The sequence below is a fragment of the Lonchura striata genome, unplaced genomic scaffold, assembly GCF_046129695.1.
Source record: "Lonchura striata isolate bLonStr1 unplaced genomic scaffold, bLonStr1.mat Scaffold_132, whole genome shotgun sequence".
NCBI classification, from domain to species: Eukaryota; Metazoa; Chordata; class Aves; order Passeriformes; family Estrildidae; genus Lonchura; species Lonchura striata.
In genome coordinates, this window is record NW_027461093.1 from 438,401 (window position 1) to 457,850 (window position 19,450).

Sequence of the window (19,450 nt, forward strand, 5' to 3'; positions counted from 1 at the left end):
ACATTTCTTTCAAACCAGGGTGTTTCTGCTTAATTTTAGATTCCCCCCCATGTTGTACATCAGCCTTCTTGGTTCCTGGAAGTCTGAGCTTTTCTGGAAAGGAGGCAATGATTCTTTTCTGGGGTTCCAATTGTCTGTTGCTGTGATCTCTATCCAGCATCAATAATGCAAAGAATTTCTTTATTATCTTTTCCATTCCTTGAGCTAGTTACAAAAAGTATCTTATGTCACATAGTTTCTATTTTAATCTCATGCTATAGGCTAAAAACTGTATGTAGCACACTACTTAAAAGAGATTAATACAGCACTACTTAAAAGAGATTACTAGAGCATAACTTTCCAACATAACACATATAGGATTCATTTTAATATTTGCAATGAGCCAATCATATAATATGCATTTTTCATTCTTCCCTCCCTTGGAATAGGGTGTTGCTTCTAGACAACACTTGTGCTGGTTGCTTCAAAGTACTTTGAAGAGGCTCCATATCTAATTTTCCCCATTTCCCTGAGGCTGCCCACACTTGTGGGTTCACTTCAGCATAGGCCTTGCCAGACATATGACACAAAGGTACAACAGAAGTAGCCTCTGTGTCAGCTTTTATAATGTTAATTTGCATTCCCAGTTTAGCGATCAAATCCCTTCCCTGTAAACTATAGTCACAATTAGGAGCAAGTAAAAATTCTTGCATTTCAAACCCTTTCCCACATATGCTAGAAGTGGTTGAATAAAGCCACTCCTCTTTCCTACTTCTCCCCTGAATACTCAAAGACATTTTTAGCAGTTGTCCCGTTTAGGTGTAAGATTCAGAGTGGATGGAGAGGCCCCTGTGTCCATCAGGAGAGGCCTCCTCTGGATGCAGACCCAGCCTGAATGTTCTCCAGGGCTCCAGTGTGGTGGGACCCCGGTGGGATGGGAGCTCAGAGAGCCCTGACAATCCATGTCCATGCAGGGGTGGACTTGCTCCTGCTGAGGGTGCTGCTGTCTGTGCTTGCAGTGTCCTTGTGGGCTGCAGCTGGAGCCCTGACTCCTTCCCAGGGGCTGTTTGGGTGGGCTCTGCCCTGGCCAGGAGGGCAATGCCTCTGCCAGGTGCTTGTGGCCGACCCCGTCATCCCCTGGGTGCTGGGGCCCCCTTGGGCCCTGGGGTTGATCCCTCAGGGGCTGTGGGAACTCTGCCGTGGCCTTTGCCTTCAGCTTGGCCTTTTGCTCATCCCTTCTTGCCTTCAGCTGCTGTGCCCTTGTGCCCAAGTGCTGCAGGGCTTCTTCTGCCACTCCTGCAGCCCCGGTCACTGCCTGTGGGTGCTCATCCTCTGAGAGCTGCTGAGCTTGCTGCCAAACCTTTCCTCTCTGCAGGGACCCAAACCAAATCCTGAACAGCAAATCCTGATCCTTCATGTGCACTCTGCATTTCCCAGCTGTTCCTTTGTGTTCCCCGTTGTGCTCAGGGTCCCTGCCCAGCCCGTGTGGCAGAGCCGGTGCCTGTCCTGCCGCAGTGTCCAAAGGCGGCCCCCCCGGCGGGCAGGGCCGGCAGCTCCCCGGGGCCGGGCAGCGGCCGGGGCGTCCCGCAGCCTCCTGGGGGCCGGGGGCCACTGCCGGCCCTGCCCGGGGCTGGTGGGGTCAGGCAGCGCCCGGCGCTGAGCCCCGGCTGCCCCACAGCCCCGGCCCGGCCCCGCAGCTCCCCACAGGCCCCAGCCCGTGCTCCCGGTGCCGCACCTCTGCGCCCGGTGCTGCCGCTGCCACCGCAGAGAAACCCCTGGCATCCTGACCTCCTGCTTTTCCTGTCTGGGAAACCGGGAATGGAAGGATCTGGATCAGCTGGCAAATTTCGAGAATAAGACCCTGCTGAAAATCATCCCAATCCTGAGTATTTTTCTCCTTCTCCTCTTTTCCGTCATCCTTTTTATTACCACATAGATTCCTCCTGCTGCCTCTTGCTGTAATGATATTGCTGCACACTCCCCTTCACCTGATCCCTTCCCAGCACACCAACACCCTCCATTCCCTTGTTTTCCAAATGCCTTCTCAATTTCCCTTATTTCCTCCCTGGGTGTCCATGTCCTTAATTACCTCTGGGGGAATGTGCAAACTACCTCAACATTCTCCCAAGGGACCCTTCAGAGACATTTTGGGATCATCATCCCTTTGGCCAGGCCCCCTCCCTGCCTTTCCCTTTTCTCCCCTCCATGGGTGCCCTGCCATGTTCACTCCCCGAGGATCCCAGGGCACTCACTGATGAGATTTTCAGTGCTCTCTCCCTGCTGACTCTTCACAGACCCCCCTGATGTGTCACTCGTCTGTCTCCTGGTCACTCCCGGGTCCCCAGTCAATCCCCGGTGCTGCCGCCAGCCAAGGGATCCGATCACCCAAAGTGGGTGAGGCACCTTCAGCTGCACTCCCTGCCCGCCACCCCGGACAGTGTTGGAGGACACAGCCTCCTTTTCATCCTAATTCTCCTGGCCACATCTTCCTCTCCCTTTCCGCATTGACTGAAGTACTTGAGAGGTACAGAATTCCCAATCCACCTACTACATACTCCCATAATATGCTCCCTGTTTTTATATAGCAAATGATATTCATGGCTCTGTTAAGTCTTTGTTTTTCTTCTGGAACTTCTGAGCAGGACCTTGGCTGAGGAGCAGTCTGTGTCATCAGTTAATAACATTTTCTGAGACAGATTGTGTCTGCTGTCACTTCCTTATGAACAGGTCCCTGGCCCTATCTCTGAGCAGATTCAGAGCATTTGTTTGTAAAGACACTTTCCTGTGGTTCCGTCCATGGGGTCCCCCGTTTGTGGGACATCCCCCCTGGAGCAGGGTGTCCCCTCTGTGATGCAGCCCCAGGGCTCGGGCAGAGCTCAGCCAATCAGAGCCCGCGGCGCTGATGACTCACCAGTTGCCAGGCAGACTCGCAGCTCCCCGCGTTCCCCACCTGGACCCACCTGCGCCCCCCCTCGGCCCCATGGCCCCGCGAGGGGAATTTGGGGAGGTGGGAGTGGGGCAGCGCCAAGGCCGGGCCCCCCCGCGCTGTCCTGGCGGGAGCGGCTGCAGTGGGGACCGAGTGCGGGCGGGAGCGGCCGAGAGCCCAGCGCTGCCCCAGCCCGACCTGCCCCAGCTCCATCCCTGCCCCTGCGCTGGGATGCGGTGGGGCTGGGGGGAAGAGGCAGCCGGCAGTGGGTGCTGGGCCTGGGGGCAGGAGGAGAAGGGAAGGAGAAGCAGGCTTGAGGAACAAAATGGTCAAAGGATGCAAGTGGCAGGAAAGGGTGGGATTGTGCAGGAGAAGGAGGAATAGGAGGAGGAAGAGGAGTGTGAGGAAGAATAGGGACACAGGAGGAGGAGGAGCAGAAACAAGGACCACCACGAGGTTCCATTCCTCTTTGCATCTATAGCCTCCCCTCAGCCCCAGGAGCATTGCCACCCCACATGCAGCAGGTGACTGTTGAGGGGTTCCACGATTTTCACAGGGGTGAATCATGGCATTCCTCAGCTTTATTGGGTTAAATGTTGGTGATTTATTTTTTTTTAGGGGCTGAATCTTTTTGTTTTGGAGGAATTTTTTGCTGAATCTTGATGTTTGGGGAGGTTTTCATCTGTGTCTTAAAGTTTGGAGGATTTTTATGCTGAACCTTGGTGTTTTGGAGCTTCTTATAGACACATGATGCCCAATGACTTTGTGAGATGAAGTGGGGACAGGAGGAACTCCCAGTCCAAGATGCTCTGTTCTTTTTTTTTTCCCCCAGACCAGGATTTTTCATTCCCGGGGAGGAATGAAAATGGAGGAAATGGAGGAGGAGGAAAAGCCCTGGAGATCCCGCACAAGGAGTGGCAGCAAACCCAGCCCAGGGAGCTGCAGGGAGGAAAGAGCCCCCCTGAGCCAGGAAGGTGGGCAGAGATCCAGCCAGAGCTCAGAGCTGGTGGAGAAGCCTCGTGGCAGGGAGAAGCCCCACAAGTGCTTGGAATGTGGGAAGGGTTTCAGCCGGAGCTCCCACCTGATCGAGCACCAGAGGATCCACACTGGGGAGAGGCCCTTTGAGTGTGGGGAGTGTGGGAGGAGCTTCAGCCAGAACTCCATTCTGATCCAACATCAGAGGATCCACACTGGGGAAAAGCCCTTTGAGTGTGGGGAATGTGGGAAGAGCTTCAGCCAGAGGAGCAGCCTGATGCAGCACTCGGTAATCCACACTGGGGAAAAGCCCTTTGAGTGTGGGAAATGTGGGATGAGCTTCAGCCAGAAGGGCTACCTGATGCAACACCAGAGGATCCACACTGGGGAAAAACCCTATGAGTGTGGGGAATGTGGGAAGAGCTTCAGGCAGAGCTCTGGCCTGAGGAGACACGAGAGGATCCACACTGGAGAAAAGCCCTACGAGTGTGGGGTGTGTGGGATGAGTTTCAGCCTCAACTCCCAGCTTACGGAACACAAAAAGATCCATACTGGGGAAAAGCCCTACAAGTGTGGGGAATGTGGGAAGAGTTTCAGAGAAAGCTCAGCCCTGATTCGGCACCAGGTGATCCACACTGGGGAACGGCCCTACACCTGCTTGGAATGTGGGAAGAGCTATGGGTGGCACTCAGACCTGAGAAAGCACCAGCGCATCCACAGCGGGGAGAAGCCCTACGAGTGTTCCCAGTGTGGGAAGAGGTTTCAGATCAGCTCCAGTCTCCTCGTACATCAGCGGAGTCACACCGAGGAGAGGCCCTACCGCTGCCCCGACTGCGGGAAGGGCTTCAAGCACAACTCCAATCTCACTGTGCACCGGCGCATCCACACCGGGGAGAGGCCCTACGAGTGTGGAAAGTGTGGGAAGAGCTTCTCACAGAGATCAGCCTTGATCAAACACCAAAGGAGGCGCCACTAAGGGGGGAAGCCCTGTGAGTTCCCCAAGGGTGGGAAGAGCTTCTTATGCTCCTCCCAGCTCATTCCCTATGGGAGGATCCACATTAGATGATCCTCAGTGACCTTCATTGGGCAGTCTTGGTGATCTATGGGCCTGGTCATCTGTGTTGGGAAGACTCTTGGCTGGGAGGCTCCACATCTTCCTCGTTCCCTGTGGGCACCTAGATAAACCCAGTGGCAGGAACATCCACTGGGGCACAGACCAACAATGGGAATTCCTTGGGGAGAGCAGATTTAATGACTTCCAACTCCATAAAATCTTTTGCATTCAATCCTATCTTCTGGTGGCATCAAGGAATACTGAATGGTCTTGGAGGTATGTCCTAGGCTGACTATATGATGCTTGTATCTCCAGTTGTCTGTTCTGTTTATAGTGAGTTATAATTTTTGCACCTTTAAGACTTGTTCCGAGAGCAAAGGAGGGAGAGAAGGGCAGAGTTTGTTTTCAGAAACTGCACTCACTCCTCCACATTCCTGCTCCTGGGCCGGGTTGTCTGCAGATGGACAGACAGAGGTACAGATCTCTCCTTTACTGTTAATTAGTTTTAGCTAGCTGTGGCAGAGAAGTTCCCTGGACTGTGGCTGTTTTTCCCTTTTCTTTGGACCTGTTTAAACCTGCTCTGGCCTGAACACCCAGAAGAGCACCGGCAGCTCACACCTGTGGCCCAGCGGGCCAGGCCTGGACTGTGGCATTGCCAGCACCGGAGGGACTGATAAGAGACTGAGTGAGCTGAGCTACAACCCACGGAGGGACTTCCTGAGTTTGTCTCTCTTTTAGAGCAGCAAGAGGTTTTATTGTTTAATATTGTTTAGGTTTTATTCTTTAAAAAACAGTTTTTTCCACTGTTCTCCAAGGAGATACTTTTCCCAAACTGGCTGGGGGAGGAGCCAATTGAATCTGCTTTCCAGAGGAATCCCTTTGGAGGTTCTCTCCCAAATTTGCTCTGAACCAGGACAAGGTCTTTTCCAACTTCAGGGATTCCACGATTTTGATTTCCTATTGCCCAAGGGTGTCTTCTGCAGCCAGATGGTGGAAAAACTGGGGAAAAGACCAAGATTTTGGAGACAGTGGGTTAGAAACTCCACCAAAAAGGTTCTTCCCTCCACCCAAGCACGTGGATCCTCAGCCGGCATGGACATGGAAGTCTTTTTCTTTTGGCCTTGATTTTGTTTTCATTTCTCTTTATCCCTTTAAAATATCCAATATTGAAGTAAAAATAGACATTGAACTAAGTTAGTGGATGTGGTCATGGTAGGACACAGACATGGTGGGACACGTGTAAGAATGTGCCCTCTGTTGACAGAGTAGACAAGTTAACCTTTTGTTCCCTTAAAAAGGACAAAAGGCCAGGTGTTTCTCTCCTCAATTTGGTTGAAAGACACCTCATAGGACCTTGGGGACTTCACCTCAAACCTAAGGGTAGCTAATTGGACAGGAGCCAAAAAGTCCCACCTAAGCAATTCCCTAGAAAAGAAGAGAACAAAAGAAGTTAATTGCTTTTGTGAAGTGTTTTAGCAAGAGCAAGAACCTCTTGCCCTGACTTGGCTTTTCTCTGTAAAAAGCTTTTTTATTTTTGCCTTTTATTAAAACTTTTTATTCCCAACACTGTCACATGAGCCATCCTGCTTGTTTTATGCCACCTGAGGTAGCTGAGCTATCAAGGGTATAATGCTTATCTCTGAGAGCTTATAAGACCAGGCTCAAAAAGAGAAAAAGCATTAGACATGGAGAGTGACATGGGCACGAATGGACATGGAGGGGGACAGGGCCATCCCTAGGGACATGGGGAGACACAGGCATGGATGGAGACATGGGGGACAGTGACAGGGATGGAAACATGGTGGGGAGATAGCCATGGGTGAGGACATGGTGGGACATGGCCAGTGACAAGTGGGGACATGGCCATGGCTGGTGCCATGGGAGGAACTTGCAGAGGATGAGGGGGATGCTGGGTTTGAGGGAGTTGAGGGTTCCTGGGCAGGACTTGGACCTTGCTGAGGCCTTTGGGGAGCCCAGGCCGAGCAGCTCCGGCTGCGCTGGGAGACCCTGGTGGAGGTTCTGGGGCAGCTGCTCAAGGACCCCTGACCTGGAGCCCCAGCTGGGCATTGGGCTCCTGGAAGGGGATGAACGTCCTTGTCCCTAGGAGGGAAATCCCAACACCCCCAGGGTGTTTGGGACAGCTGAGGGGCCACAACAGGGAGGGGAAAGCCCAACAGAGCTGTCCTCCTCCTAAGCTACATCCTAAAAGTCCCAAAACTCAGGGATTCCTCCCAGGAAAAAGCTGCCAGGAGCTGCCTGAATTGAGGGAAAGGGGGGATGTGATCCTCAAACTGAACAGGAGGGGCCTGGATCCCCAAATCCAAGCCCGGGGTGAGAGGTAGAGCTGGAGGCACAATGGGGAAGGGGTGGGAGAGCAGGGGAAAAGAGGATTCTGACCAGGAGAGGAATGGGACCCTCAGATTGAGTTGGGAGGGGTCTTTGGGTTGGGGGAACAATGGGAGTGGGGAGGGAAGGGTGGGGATGGGGTCAAAAATGGGTGGTTCCATGGGGATCCCTTAGTGTCCCCATCTCTTGATCCCTGGAGTGATTTCCGTGAGGCTCTGGGAGGGGGGAATGGATCTGCACTGGGTGGGTCCCCAAGCCCCCTGCCCATACCTGGGGGGCTCATGGGAGGTTCCCTCTACCCAAACGCTGGTGCTGCAGCCATGGGGGAGAGGTGGGTAGGAAAAGGGGATCTGGGGTGGTCAATGAGAGGAGCAATAGGAAGAGGAGAGAGAGATGAGGAGGAGGTTAGGGAAAAGAAGGAACAGGAACAGGAGGAGGATGAGGAGGAACCGCAGCAGATCCACATGGTTTGTCTGCCCTTCTGCTGAGTCTGCAGCTCCCCTGGTCATGGCAGCATTTACTCCCCCAGATCCTGCAGGTAAGTGGGGAGGGGGAGCTCACCCCAAATTCATTGGGGGACCTCTGGGAGTTTTTTTTTTGCAGGGAAAGGGATATTTGGATCTTGCATTGCCTCAAAGGTGAGACGCAGATGCCCCTTTGGAGACTTGTGAAGGGTTCCTGTAGCGATCTCTGTACCGGCTGGGGCAGTGGTAACAGTTTGGGGGGGACATTGGTTTTGGGGTTCCAATTGGCATCGGAGTGGGGAGAGCAGCAATGGCCAATCCTGGAGCTGGGGGATCCCAGCAGCCTGGAGGAGTGGGAGACTCTGGAGATGAGCAGAGTCTGGGCCCATCCAACTGTGAACAGGGTGGTGACTTCTCGAGCTGGACTTGGGCAGCAGGACCAAGGTGCTCACCCTTTGTTTTTCCCAAGCCAGGATTTGTCCATCCCAACCTTTGTGCAGGTGGAGCTGGTGGAGGCTGTGAGGAAAAGGAAGATAGCATGGAACACTGAGGCAGGTGAGGAGGAAGTCACTGCCCCTTTCCCCCTCTCCTCTGCTCCACCTATCAGCCCAACATTGCCCCTGGCTGCAGGACAGCACTGCTGCCAACGCTGTCCTGCCAGGGATGAATTGGTGGGATCTCCTTCCCCTTCCCTCTGGCATGGAGGCAAATCCCATCCTCTCCTTGTCCACCCTCCTTTCTCTTCTCATTCTATCCTTCTTCCTTCCACATCCCTTCCTCTTCTTTTCTTTCCTTACCCCAGGCACTGAGCTGCAGACAGAGACCTGGGAGGACAAATCGCTGCTCAGAACCTCTGTTTTGAGGCTGTTTTGAGCAGCTCCACAGCATGGGAACCCAATGGGGAGGAAAAGCCCTGGAGATCCCACACAAGGAGGGGCTGCAAACCCAGCCCTGGGAGTTGTGAGGAGGTAAGAGCCCCTCTGTGCCTAGAAGGCAGCCAGAGATCCATTTGGCACTCAGAGATGGTGGAGATGACTCATGGTGGGCAGAAGCTCCACAAGCACTTGGAATGTGAGAAGGGCTTCAGCTGGAGCTCCGGAGATCAGACCTGATCTGGCACCAGGTGATCCAGATGGGGAATCAATCAGCCCTACAAGTGTGGGGAGTGTGGGAAGGGCTTTGGGTGGATCTCCAAGTTCATCAGCACCACAAGATTCACACCAGGGAGAGGCCCTATGAGTGTCCCAAGTGTAGGAAGTGGTTTCTGAGAAGCTCCAATCTCGTCATAATGAGCCAAGGGGTCAGCTGGAAAAGTATTTAGGATAATTGAAAACTGTGGATGAGTCAAGGGGACAGCTGGGAATATAACTGAGATAGTAGAAGATTACATATTTTAGTTAAGATTTTAAAATTAGTTAAGAAGCTAAGTTGCTAGCAAAAATCACATGCCTTAGTTAAAGAGTAGCAAATATATTAGAAAAGTAAAGCTAGGAGTGACAGGGATAGATGTAGGAATTGTGAAGGAGCAGAGACCATAGAAATATCTTGCCTTAAGAATAATCAGCAGTTAGGAGAGGCTACCGTGACCAGCAGATCAAAAAGTCCTGCAAACTGGCCATGGGTGAAGAGTTTACCTTGAGGAAGACAGCTTTCTTCCTCCCTTACACCCACTCCCTTATTTCAAAATCCCAAAGACCCAGTTAAGGAAACACGATTGCACAGCCGTAATGGATATTCAGCTGATTATAATACGAAGCGGGCAGGTAATGATTATGTATTATGTGTCCTTAGAAACAGCTTGGATATGTAAAACCTTTTCTGTATAAATAGAAAGCAGGAGTCTGCAACTCCTTGCACATGTACTTGGAAATGATTCCACATGTGTCCAGCACTGCAATAAAATACCCTTCTTTCCAGCTTTAATTAGTTGAGGAGCCGTCTGTCCATGCTTCAGTGCATCAGTGGATTCACACACAGGAGAGGCCCTTCTGCTGCCCTGAGTGCGGGAAGGGCTTCAAGCACAGCTCCAGCCTCGTCACCCACAGGCACATCCACACCGGGGAGAGGCCCGGTGAGTGTCCTGTGTGTGGGGAGAGATTCTCCAGAAGCTCTCGCTTGACCCAACACCGAAGGAGGCACCATTAAGGGAAGCCCTGCGAGCACCCCCAGTCCCAGTGTCACCCCCTTTCCTGCCCACAGAGCTCCTGAGCCAGCGGCGGCCGCAGCCGCTCCCCGTGGCCTTGCACAGGACCCCCTGTGATGGGGCAGGGAGGATTCGGGAGAATTCGGGGAGGATTTGGGAGGATTTGGGAGGATTTGGGAGGATTTGGGAGGATTCGGGGAGGATTCGGGAGGATTCGGGGAGGATTTGGGGAGGGTTTGGGAGGATTTGGGGAGGATTTGGGGAGGATTTGGGAGGGTTTGGGAGGATTTGGGGAGGATTTGGGGAGGATTCGGGAGGATTCGGGAGGATTTGGGGAGGATTTGGGGAGGATTCGGGGAGGATTTGGGAGGATTTGGGAGGATTCGGGGAGGATTTGGGGAGGATTTGGGAGGATTGGGGAGGATTTGGGAGGATTCGGGGAGGATTTGGGAGGATTTGGGAGGATTTGGGAGGATTGGGGAGGATTTGGGAGGATTCGGGGAGGATTTGGGAGGATTCGGGGAGGATTTGGGAGGATTTGGGAGGATTCGGGGAGGATTTGGGAGGATTTGGGAGGATTTGGGCCGTGGCGGGCGGGGTCCGGCCGGGACCGCGGGTCGCTGCGGGTCTGCCCAGCAACTGGTGAGTCATCAGCCGCGCTGTCTCTGATTGGCTGAGGGAAGGCGGGAGTAGGAAAAGGATCGGGAGAGATCCCGCCCCGAGCACCAGCACTGGCAAAACAGTCCCAGCCCGGGCACAGGGAGGGAATTTATTACCATCCGAATCACAGCAGGAGAAGGGAAAGAAATCTCTCCAACACCTTCCCCCCACCCAACAGGGATCACCCAGACCAGGGGTTATCAATGATGGAGAGTCGGGGGCATCTGAGTTGGGATCAGAAGCCAATTTTATTGAGTGTATCAGGTGTTTATATAGAGTTTCACTTGTATGGTGCTTATATAGGGCTCTGTTTTTGGTAACAATTTCCCATTAGTTACACTTCTTTGTGACATCACATCACCTGGTAACATTATTTTATCACTATGTCTCCCAATATGTTTGTTGGTCACTTCTTGCCCAGGGAGACTTTATCTGTGTCTGTCTCTGCCATGGTTTCTGCTCAATCAGGCAGAAGAAGAAGAAGATATCAGGCCCCTTTATCAATTCCACTGTACTCTCTGTTTTATTCCCCATACCTCCCCCTATCTGTTCAAACAAAAATATATTCTTAAGTGATTTGTCTATTAATTTTTTCACACAATATAAAATACAAGGAATAAGCATAACAATACAAAATATAGTCCTAATACATATAAGCCTATTTTAACTAAATTTCTTATCCATCCACCAAGTCTCCAATCCCCCAGAAGCTGATCTAGCCCTGTAAGCCCTGATACCACTGGGTAATCATAACCATTTCCCCAAGGGCATAAGTCTGTTAGAGGTTAAACAGGTGCTGATGTGGTGGCGAGGTCCTGTTCACAAGGGTTCTCCTCCAATGTTGATGTTCAAGGTGAATCTTCAAGTGATGCAGTCAAAGAATCTCAAAACGCCTTCACATTGTTTGCTGGAATCCACTTGGAACCATTCTCTGTGGACATGCAAGCAAAACCTCTACCCCAGCCTGGTCAGAGAGAAAGACAGGTAAACTTTCCTAGGAATTGTTCTGGGGAGTTTTGAGAAGGCTGAGAGAAAGAATTAAAGCAATCTTGCAGCTGGTGTTTTGAACAGTTGTTTTCTTATGTTTACTAAAGGGTGTTTCCTTAATTAGCCAATCATGTGAGGTGTGTTGATTAAAGGACCAGTCAGGTCTACCGGTGTTGGAGCAGTGTATAAAAAGAAATGGGTTCCTAATAAAATTAGTATTAGTCTCCTGGAGAGAGTTAGATTTTATGTGTCGCCTGACTCTTGTTCCTGACTCAGTGGTGACACCAGGTGACATCAGGTGACCTAAGGATAAAGCCCCAGTATCTTACCAGATCCTGGATCCTTCACTAAGGCAAGGGATTTTTCCTTTTGTTGCAATTGTGAATTACAATTAAAATGTCAAACAATCAGGGGTTGGGGTCCATCAAAGATCATTTCAAGAAGTTGAACACGTAAAAGGCTTTCTGCAGTCTCTCAGAAGGGTTGTCCTCTCTGCCCCCCCCTTTCTATTGTACCAGGAGACGCTTGAGGGAGCCATGTTCAGTGACAGATTGGCCTTTTGAGGAATGAGGAATACCTGTTTTGTGCATAGTTCCCCAAAGGCAAAAAAGGTAGCAACTCAGCAGGAAGTATAAGCTGGGCCATTGCCTTTACTTCAGGTGGTATACCCAGAGTTACAAAAGCAGCAGTGAAGTTCTAGAGACATCTTTAGCCATTTTCCCTGAACGGGCTGATGCAATGTCATGGTTTGAAAAGACAGGAGTCTGTGTAGGAAGGCAAGACCCTCCTGTGAAATGGAAAATGTAAACCCCCCTCCCTCCGAATTACCACAATTTCAAAATTAAAAGGCTGTCAAGCAAAGATATGGGAATGGGAATAACAGTTCTTTACTAGGAAAAAACCGAAATTTAAAAAAATGCAGTTAGTACAAACAAAACTAGTGATGGAGTCAGAAACCTGACACCCTGAGGAGTCAGGGTGTTGGTAATAGTCCAGTTAAATGGTGGCTGCTCCTCCTGGAGTGGCTGATGAAATGCTGCTGAAGTGGTGATCTCTAGAAGGGTGGAGTTTTCTCTGAAGGTCTGGTAGTAGTTGGGCCTGGTCTTCCTCTGGGAATCCAGCAGAGAAGAAGCTGCTTCTCTGGGAATCCAGCAAAGTGGCTGCCAGTGTCTCAAAAATGCTGATTTTATGCAGGTAGGAATGCTTGGCTCCTCCCTCTGGGTGGAGCATCTCACAATGGGATGATGTAACTTTACTGGTCATGCAGTGAGTCATTGAATGGTCCATGAACAGAAGATATCTCCCCAGAGGGAGACATTGTTCTTGGAAGAGATAAGAAAACTGCCCAACCTCCAACAGATGGCAAATAGAATACATGCTTATCTTACAAGCCAGGACACCCCACATCCCCATTGTCCCCATTGTCCCCAGTGTCCCCCTACTGTCCCGATGTTCCCAATGTCCCCGATGTCTCTGATGTCCCCAATGTCCACCCGTTATCCCTGATGTCCCCCCAAATGTCCCCACATCCCTGATGTCCCCCTATTGTCCCTTATGCTCCTGCATTGTCCCCATGTCCTCAGTGTCCACCCATTATCCCTGATGTCTCTGATGTCCCCAGTGTCCCCTCCCCATTGGCCCAAATATCTCAATGTCTCCAATGTCCCCATATTGTCCCCATGTCCCCCAATGTCTCCTATGCCCCTGCACTGTCCCCATGCCCCCAGTTTCTCTCCATTGTCCCCACATCCCTGATGTCCCTGATGTTCCCACATCCTTGATGTCCCCCCACATCCCCATTGTCCCTGATGTCCCCAGTGTCCCCCCACATCCCTGATGTCCCCACATCCCAAATGTCCCCCTGTTGTCCCCGATGTCCCCACACCCCTGACGCCCTGTCCCACTCCTCAGTGTCCCTGTTAGTGTCCACGCGGACGCCGCAGACGCGGGCACTGCTGGGGGCGCCGGGGCGGCTGCACTGCGCCTTCGCGCCCCCGGCCGAGCCCTTCACGCTGCAGTGGCTGCGGCACCGCCATGGCGCCACGCGGCGCCTGCTGGCCTTCGACTCGGCCGCCGCCCGCCGCACCGAGGCCGCGCCGGGGGTGCTGCTGTTCCTGGGGGGCCAGGGGAGCCCCCCCGGCACCGCGCAGGTGAGGGGAGGGGAGGGGCTGCGGAGCCCTGCGGGGACAGCGGGGGGCGCCACCGAGCAGGGGGTGTCGGGTCCTCCTGGCCGCCAGGGGGCGCTGGTGGGAGTGGGTGGCCTCAGTCCTCCTGGCCACTGGGAGGCGCCAATGGACAGCCTTGGTCCTCCCGGCCACCAGGGGGCGCTGCAGGCATGGAATTGCTTTGCCCCTCCCAGCCGCTAGGGGGTGCCACTGGCAGTGGGTGGTTTTAGTCCTCCCGGCCACCAGGGGGCCCCAGTGGCACGTGACAGCCTCGATCCTCCTGGCCGCTAGGGGGCGCTGTGGGCATTGTTTTTTTGGAAGGTTTTGGGAGCATTTTTTGGGGTTTTTTGGGAGGTCCGGGGGGGGTTCGGTGGGTGATTTTTGGGGGTTTTGGGGGCATTTTTTGGGTTTTTTTTGGGGAGTTTTGTGGGTGATTTCTGGGGGCTTTTTTTGTGTGTTTCTGGGAGGTTTTAGCGGGTGATTTTTGTGGGTTTTGGGAGCATTTTCGGTGTTTTTTTTTGGGGGGGTTCTGGGGGTTTTTGGGCACAGAACGGCCACGGTCCTCCCAGCTGCTAGGGGGCACCATTGAGGCTGAACGTTTCCTCGGTCCTCCCAGCCGCCGGGGGGCGCCAGGGAGGTGTCGCTGCAGCTGCCGCCGCTCTCGGTGTCAGACAACGGCGCCTTCGTCTGCTCCGTGAGCGCGCCCCGCGGGCAGGTGCAGCAGGTGCTGCGGCTGCACGTGATTGGTCAGTGCCGGGAATGGGCGGGGCCGGGGCTCCCAGTATGTCCCAGTCCCTCCCAGTATGTCCCAGTCCCTCCCAGTCCCTCCCAGTATCCCCAGCTCACTGTCCCGTGTCCCAGCCCCTCCCCGGCTGTCCCTGCTGCCATCCCGGCTGTCCCCGGGGCTCCTGGCCGAGCTGCACTGCGACGCCGTCGGCTTCTTCCCGCTGGACGTGGAGATCCGCTGGGAGCACCGCGCCCACGGACACCCCAGGCCACGCTTGGGGGACACTGAGGGGGACACCGAGAGAGACACCTTGGTGACCACCCTGGGGCCCGGCTGGGACGTGCCACACCGGGTCACTGTGGTGGTGGCGGGTGAGGGACACATGGGGACATCAGGGATGGGGTTTGAGGACACCTTGGGACATCAGGGATGGAGTTTGGGAAACCCGGGGACATCAGGGCCAGGGTTTGGCCACAGCTGGGGACATCAGGAACGGAGTTTGGGACACTTGAGAACATCAGGGATGGGGTTGGGGACACCTGGGGACATCAGGGATGGGGTGTGGATGGTCTGGGGACACCAGGACTGGAGCTGGGGACACCTGGGACGGGGTTTGGGACATTGAGGATAGAGTTGGGGACACCAGGACGGAGTTGGGGACATCAAGAGTGGGGTTGGGGACAGCTGGGGACATCGGGAATAGGGTTTGGAGGGTCTTGGGACAGCAGAGATGCCTGGGGACACTGGGGACAGGGTTGGGGACATCAGGAATGGGGTTGGGGACAGTTGGGATACGGCTGGGGACAGCTGGGACGGGGTTGGGGACACCGGGGATGGGGTTTGGGACACTGGGGACAGGACTGGGATCTCCTAAGGGACATCAGGAGCAGAGCTGGGGACAGCGGGGGGTGGCCGGTGCCACCAGGATGGGCTCGGTGCCACCCAGGGGTGCCGGTGCCACCCAGGGGTGTCGGTGACGTGTCCCCAATGTCCCCACAGGTGCCACCATGCCCAGCGTGGAGGACAAGGTGGGGATGGGCCTGGTGGACATTTGGGGGCATCTGGGGAGGTTTGGGGACATCTGGGGACATCTGGGGAGGTTTGGAGACATTTGGGAACATTTGGGGACATTGGGGACACCAGTGGGGTTGGTGACACTTGGGGAGTTTGTTGCAGTTTGGATTTTAAGGTTCTTTTTTAAAGCATTGATTAAAAAACCCAAAGCACGAATTTAAAGTCATTAGAGAACCAATTACCCAGCTCCAATTGTTCACTGGATTTTTTTTAAAAAGCAATTTTTAAAAAGTTCCGTTTCCCATTTTATCGATTTTTCATCAAATCTTCGCTTTTGTCACGGGAGAGAGAGGGGCAAAAAAAGGATAAAAAAATGGGGGGAAAAAGGAAAAAAAAGGAGATTTCCTTTCCCATTGTTCCTTCATCTCCACACATCCTAATCAATAGCAGAGAGTTAGCAATGATCAATAGTAGGGAGTTATCAATAATCAATAGTGAGTTATCAATAATCAATAGCAGATTATCAATAATCAATAGCAGTGAGTTATAAAAAATCAATAGCAGATTATCCATAATCAATAGCAGTGAGTTGTCAATAATCAATAGCAGATTATCAATAATCAATAGCAGGGAGTTATCAGTGATCAATAGCAGGGAGTTATCAATTATCAATAGCAGGGAGTTATCAATAATAGCAGATTATCAATAATAGCAGTGAGTTATCAATAATCAATAGCAGATTATCAATAATCAATAGCAGTGAGTTATCAATAATCAATAGCAGGGTGTTATCAATAATCAATAGCAGGGAGTTATCAATAATCAATAGCAGTGCATCATTCAATCGGCATTTTTCACAATATTACAAAGAAATCAATCCAATATTATTTATTGATTATTGATTATTGATAATTATTAATTATTAACCATTACAAATAAATTTGTCCGATATCAACTATTGATTATTAATTAATCAATATTGCAGAGAAATAAATTCAGTAGTAATTACTAATTCTTTATTATTACCAGCATTGCAAAGAAATAGACCCAATATCAACTATTGATTATTAATTAATCAACACTAAAAATAAGTTGATCTATTATTAATTATTAAGGATTAATTAATCAATATTACAGATAAGTCTATCCAATATTAATTATTAATTACTGATTATTAAGAATCAATATTACACATAAATTAATCCTATGTTATTAGTTATTTATTATTAATCAATATTACAAGGAAATCGATCCAATATTATTATTATTAATATTACAAAGTAACAAATCCAATAATGTTAATCAATGTTAAAAATAAAATAATCCAATATAAATTATAAATTATTAATCAATATCACAAAGGAATCAATCTATGTTATTAGATATTAGTAATTATTATTAATCACTCGATATTACAGAAACTTTTATCCACTCTTCATTATTATTTATTATTAATCAATGCTACAAAGGAATCAATCCAATGTCAATTATTTATTATTAATTAATCAATATCACAAATTAATAGTTCCAGTATTAGTTATTAATTATTGATTATTGAGCAATCCACAGGAATCGATCCAGCATTAGTTATTGATTATTGATTATTGATCAGTATCACACAGGAATCGATCCAAAGCTCTTTCCCGTGTAACGTTTCCTGCTCGCGGTGAGCTCTGAAAGTGCTGATCGCGGGTCTGTAAAATCACAAACTAATCACTAATTACACAAGTTAATTAATAATAAACTAATTATTACACAAGTTAGTTAGTAATAAATAACTAAACAAGTTAATTAGTAATGAAATAATAATTATAATAGTGATAAAATCGGAGCAATAAAAACGTGGACAATGAGGGTCAGGACACCACAAGATGATAAAAAATGAAGAATTTTGGACACCCAGGAGTTCTTGGGCACTGTGAAAACACCGATCAGTTGTTCTTGAAATGTTAAAAGTTTATTAATAATAAAATAGTTATTAAAAATATAAAATAAAAAATTAAAATAATAAAAATAATAAAATTAAAATGCAAAATAAAATCAGAGTTATCAAAATCTGGACAATGACATTTAGGCCACCACAAGGTGATAAAAAGAAAATAATTTTGGATGCCCGGATGTTTTTGGGCACCGTGAAAAATGCCAGTTCTGGTTCTTTAAAATATTTTAAAAATTACTGATTCAAACAAGTTAATTAGTAATAGAATAGTTATAAAAATAGCAATAAATAGGAGTAATAAAAATTTGGACAATGAGGGTCAAAGCACCACGAGATGATAAAAAATGAAGAATTTTGGACATCCAGGAGCTTTTGGGCACTGTGAAAACACTGACCAGTTGTTTCTGAAATTTTAAAAGTTTCTTAGTAATAAAACAATTATTAAGACATATATAAATAAAAATAAAATAATAATAAATAAAATAAAATAAAATTTAAAAATAAAATCAGAGTAATAAAATGTAGATAGCGAGGGTCAGGCACCATGAGACAATAAAAAATTAAGAATTTCAGACATCCAGGAGTTTTTGGGCACTGTGGAAAATAACAATCAGTTGTTTTTTAAATTTTAAAAGTTTATTAGTAATAAAATAGTGAGTAAAAAAAAAAAGTAAATAAAATCAGAGTAATAAAAATGTGGACAATGAGGATGAGAACACCACAAGATTATAAAAAATGAATTTTGGACATCCAGGAGTTCTTGGGCACTGTGAAAAGCACCACTCGCTGGTTTTTGAAATTTAAAAATTTACAAATTCAAAAAGTTAATTAGTAACAAAATAGTTATAAAAATAGCTATGAAATCGGAGCAATAAGAATCTGGACAATGAGGGTCAGGACGATGACAAGACAATAAAAAGTGAAGAATTTTGGACATCTGGATGTTTTTGGGCACTGTGGAAAACACCAGTCAGTTGGTTTTTAAAATTGTAAAGGTTTATTAGTAATAAAACAGTTAGTAAAAAACCAGCAATTAAATCAGAGCAATAACAATGTGGACAATGAGGTCAGGACAGTGACAAGACAATAAAAAGCGAGGGATTACGGACGTCCGGATGGTTCGGGCACTGAGCTGCCAAAACCACGCCTTGAACAAGGAATAACCTAAAAGCAGCAGCCTGTTGCATATTCATCGATCTCATGCATGATGCATCAATCCTGTCCAGCCACAGAGCCCGGAGCAGTGGCAGCCTCTTCTCAATCCCGCGGCGCCCGCAGGGCTGAGCGGGGCACGGAGAGTGAATTTCCTTTAATCAGGGAGCGCTTGTGGCAGCACATTGCTCTGCCTCCCAGCATTTTCCACAGAGGAGCACAGAGGGAAACGAAAGAGAAATCAATTTCTGTTTCTGCTCCTTGTTTTAGCATGTGGAACGTGTTTGGAGAATTGTTTAACGATTTGTTACCCAAATTGTTGCTGGGTTGGGTTCTGGTGAGGATCGTTTGAGCCTGGGGCCAATCCAACCCACCTGGGGCTGGAATCTCAGAGAGGGTCACGAGTTGTGAGGAGTTAGATTTGGGAGTTAGAAAAAGCAGTTTGTAGTTTTAGTATCTCCTTTAAACAATATATTAATAGAAAAAGCAGGTTAGTAGTTTTAGTGTCTCCTTTAAACAGTATATTAATGTATATTAGTATAGTTCTAATAAAGAAACCATTCATCCTTCTGAGCTGGAGTCAGGCATCGTCATTTCTTCCCCCTGGCTCGCCTGCATTTACAATAAGCTGTAAATTCTTTTTCTCTGGAAGATTTCGGTGTCCTGCGGCTGCCGTCCCGGTGCAAGTACCTCATTCCTTTCTTCCCACGCACAGAGTTTCTATTTTAACCACAAAAGCTCCGTTTTAACCACAAATCTGCATTTACCCTGCCATTAAAATGTTAATACAGCACTACTAATCAATGTAACATAATACAAACCCTATTCAATATAATACTTGCAAAAGCCAACCATAAAATATGCATTTTTCACAGAGGACATCCCGAGGCTGCTGCAGGGACAGCGATGTCACCGTTGT

At 49.3% G+C, this 19,450-nt stretch overlaps 1 protein-coding gene across 1 annotated transcript in view; it reads left to right on the forward strand.

Annotated features, from left to right (window-relative positions):
* The window catches only part of LOC110472376 (uncharacterized), a 259,016-nt gene extending 254,129 nt beyond the window's left edge, over window positions 1–4,887 (forward strand). Inside the window, 1 exon segment of the mRNA XM_077790622.1 lies at window positions 3,932–4,887. Within this exon segment, the coding sequence (XP_077646748.1) occupies window positions 3,932–4,856 (925 nt within the window). The 3' untranslated portion in view covers window positions 4,857–4,887.
* Window positions 4,888–19,450: the final 14,563 nt, after the last annotated feature.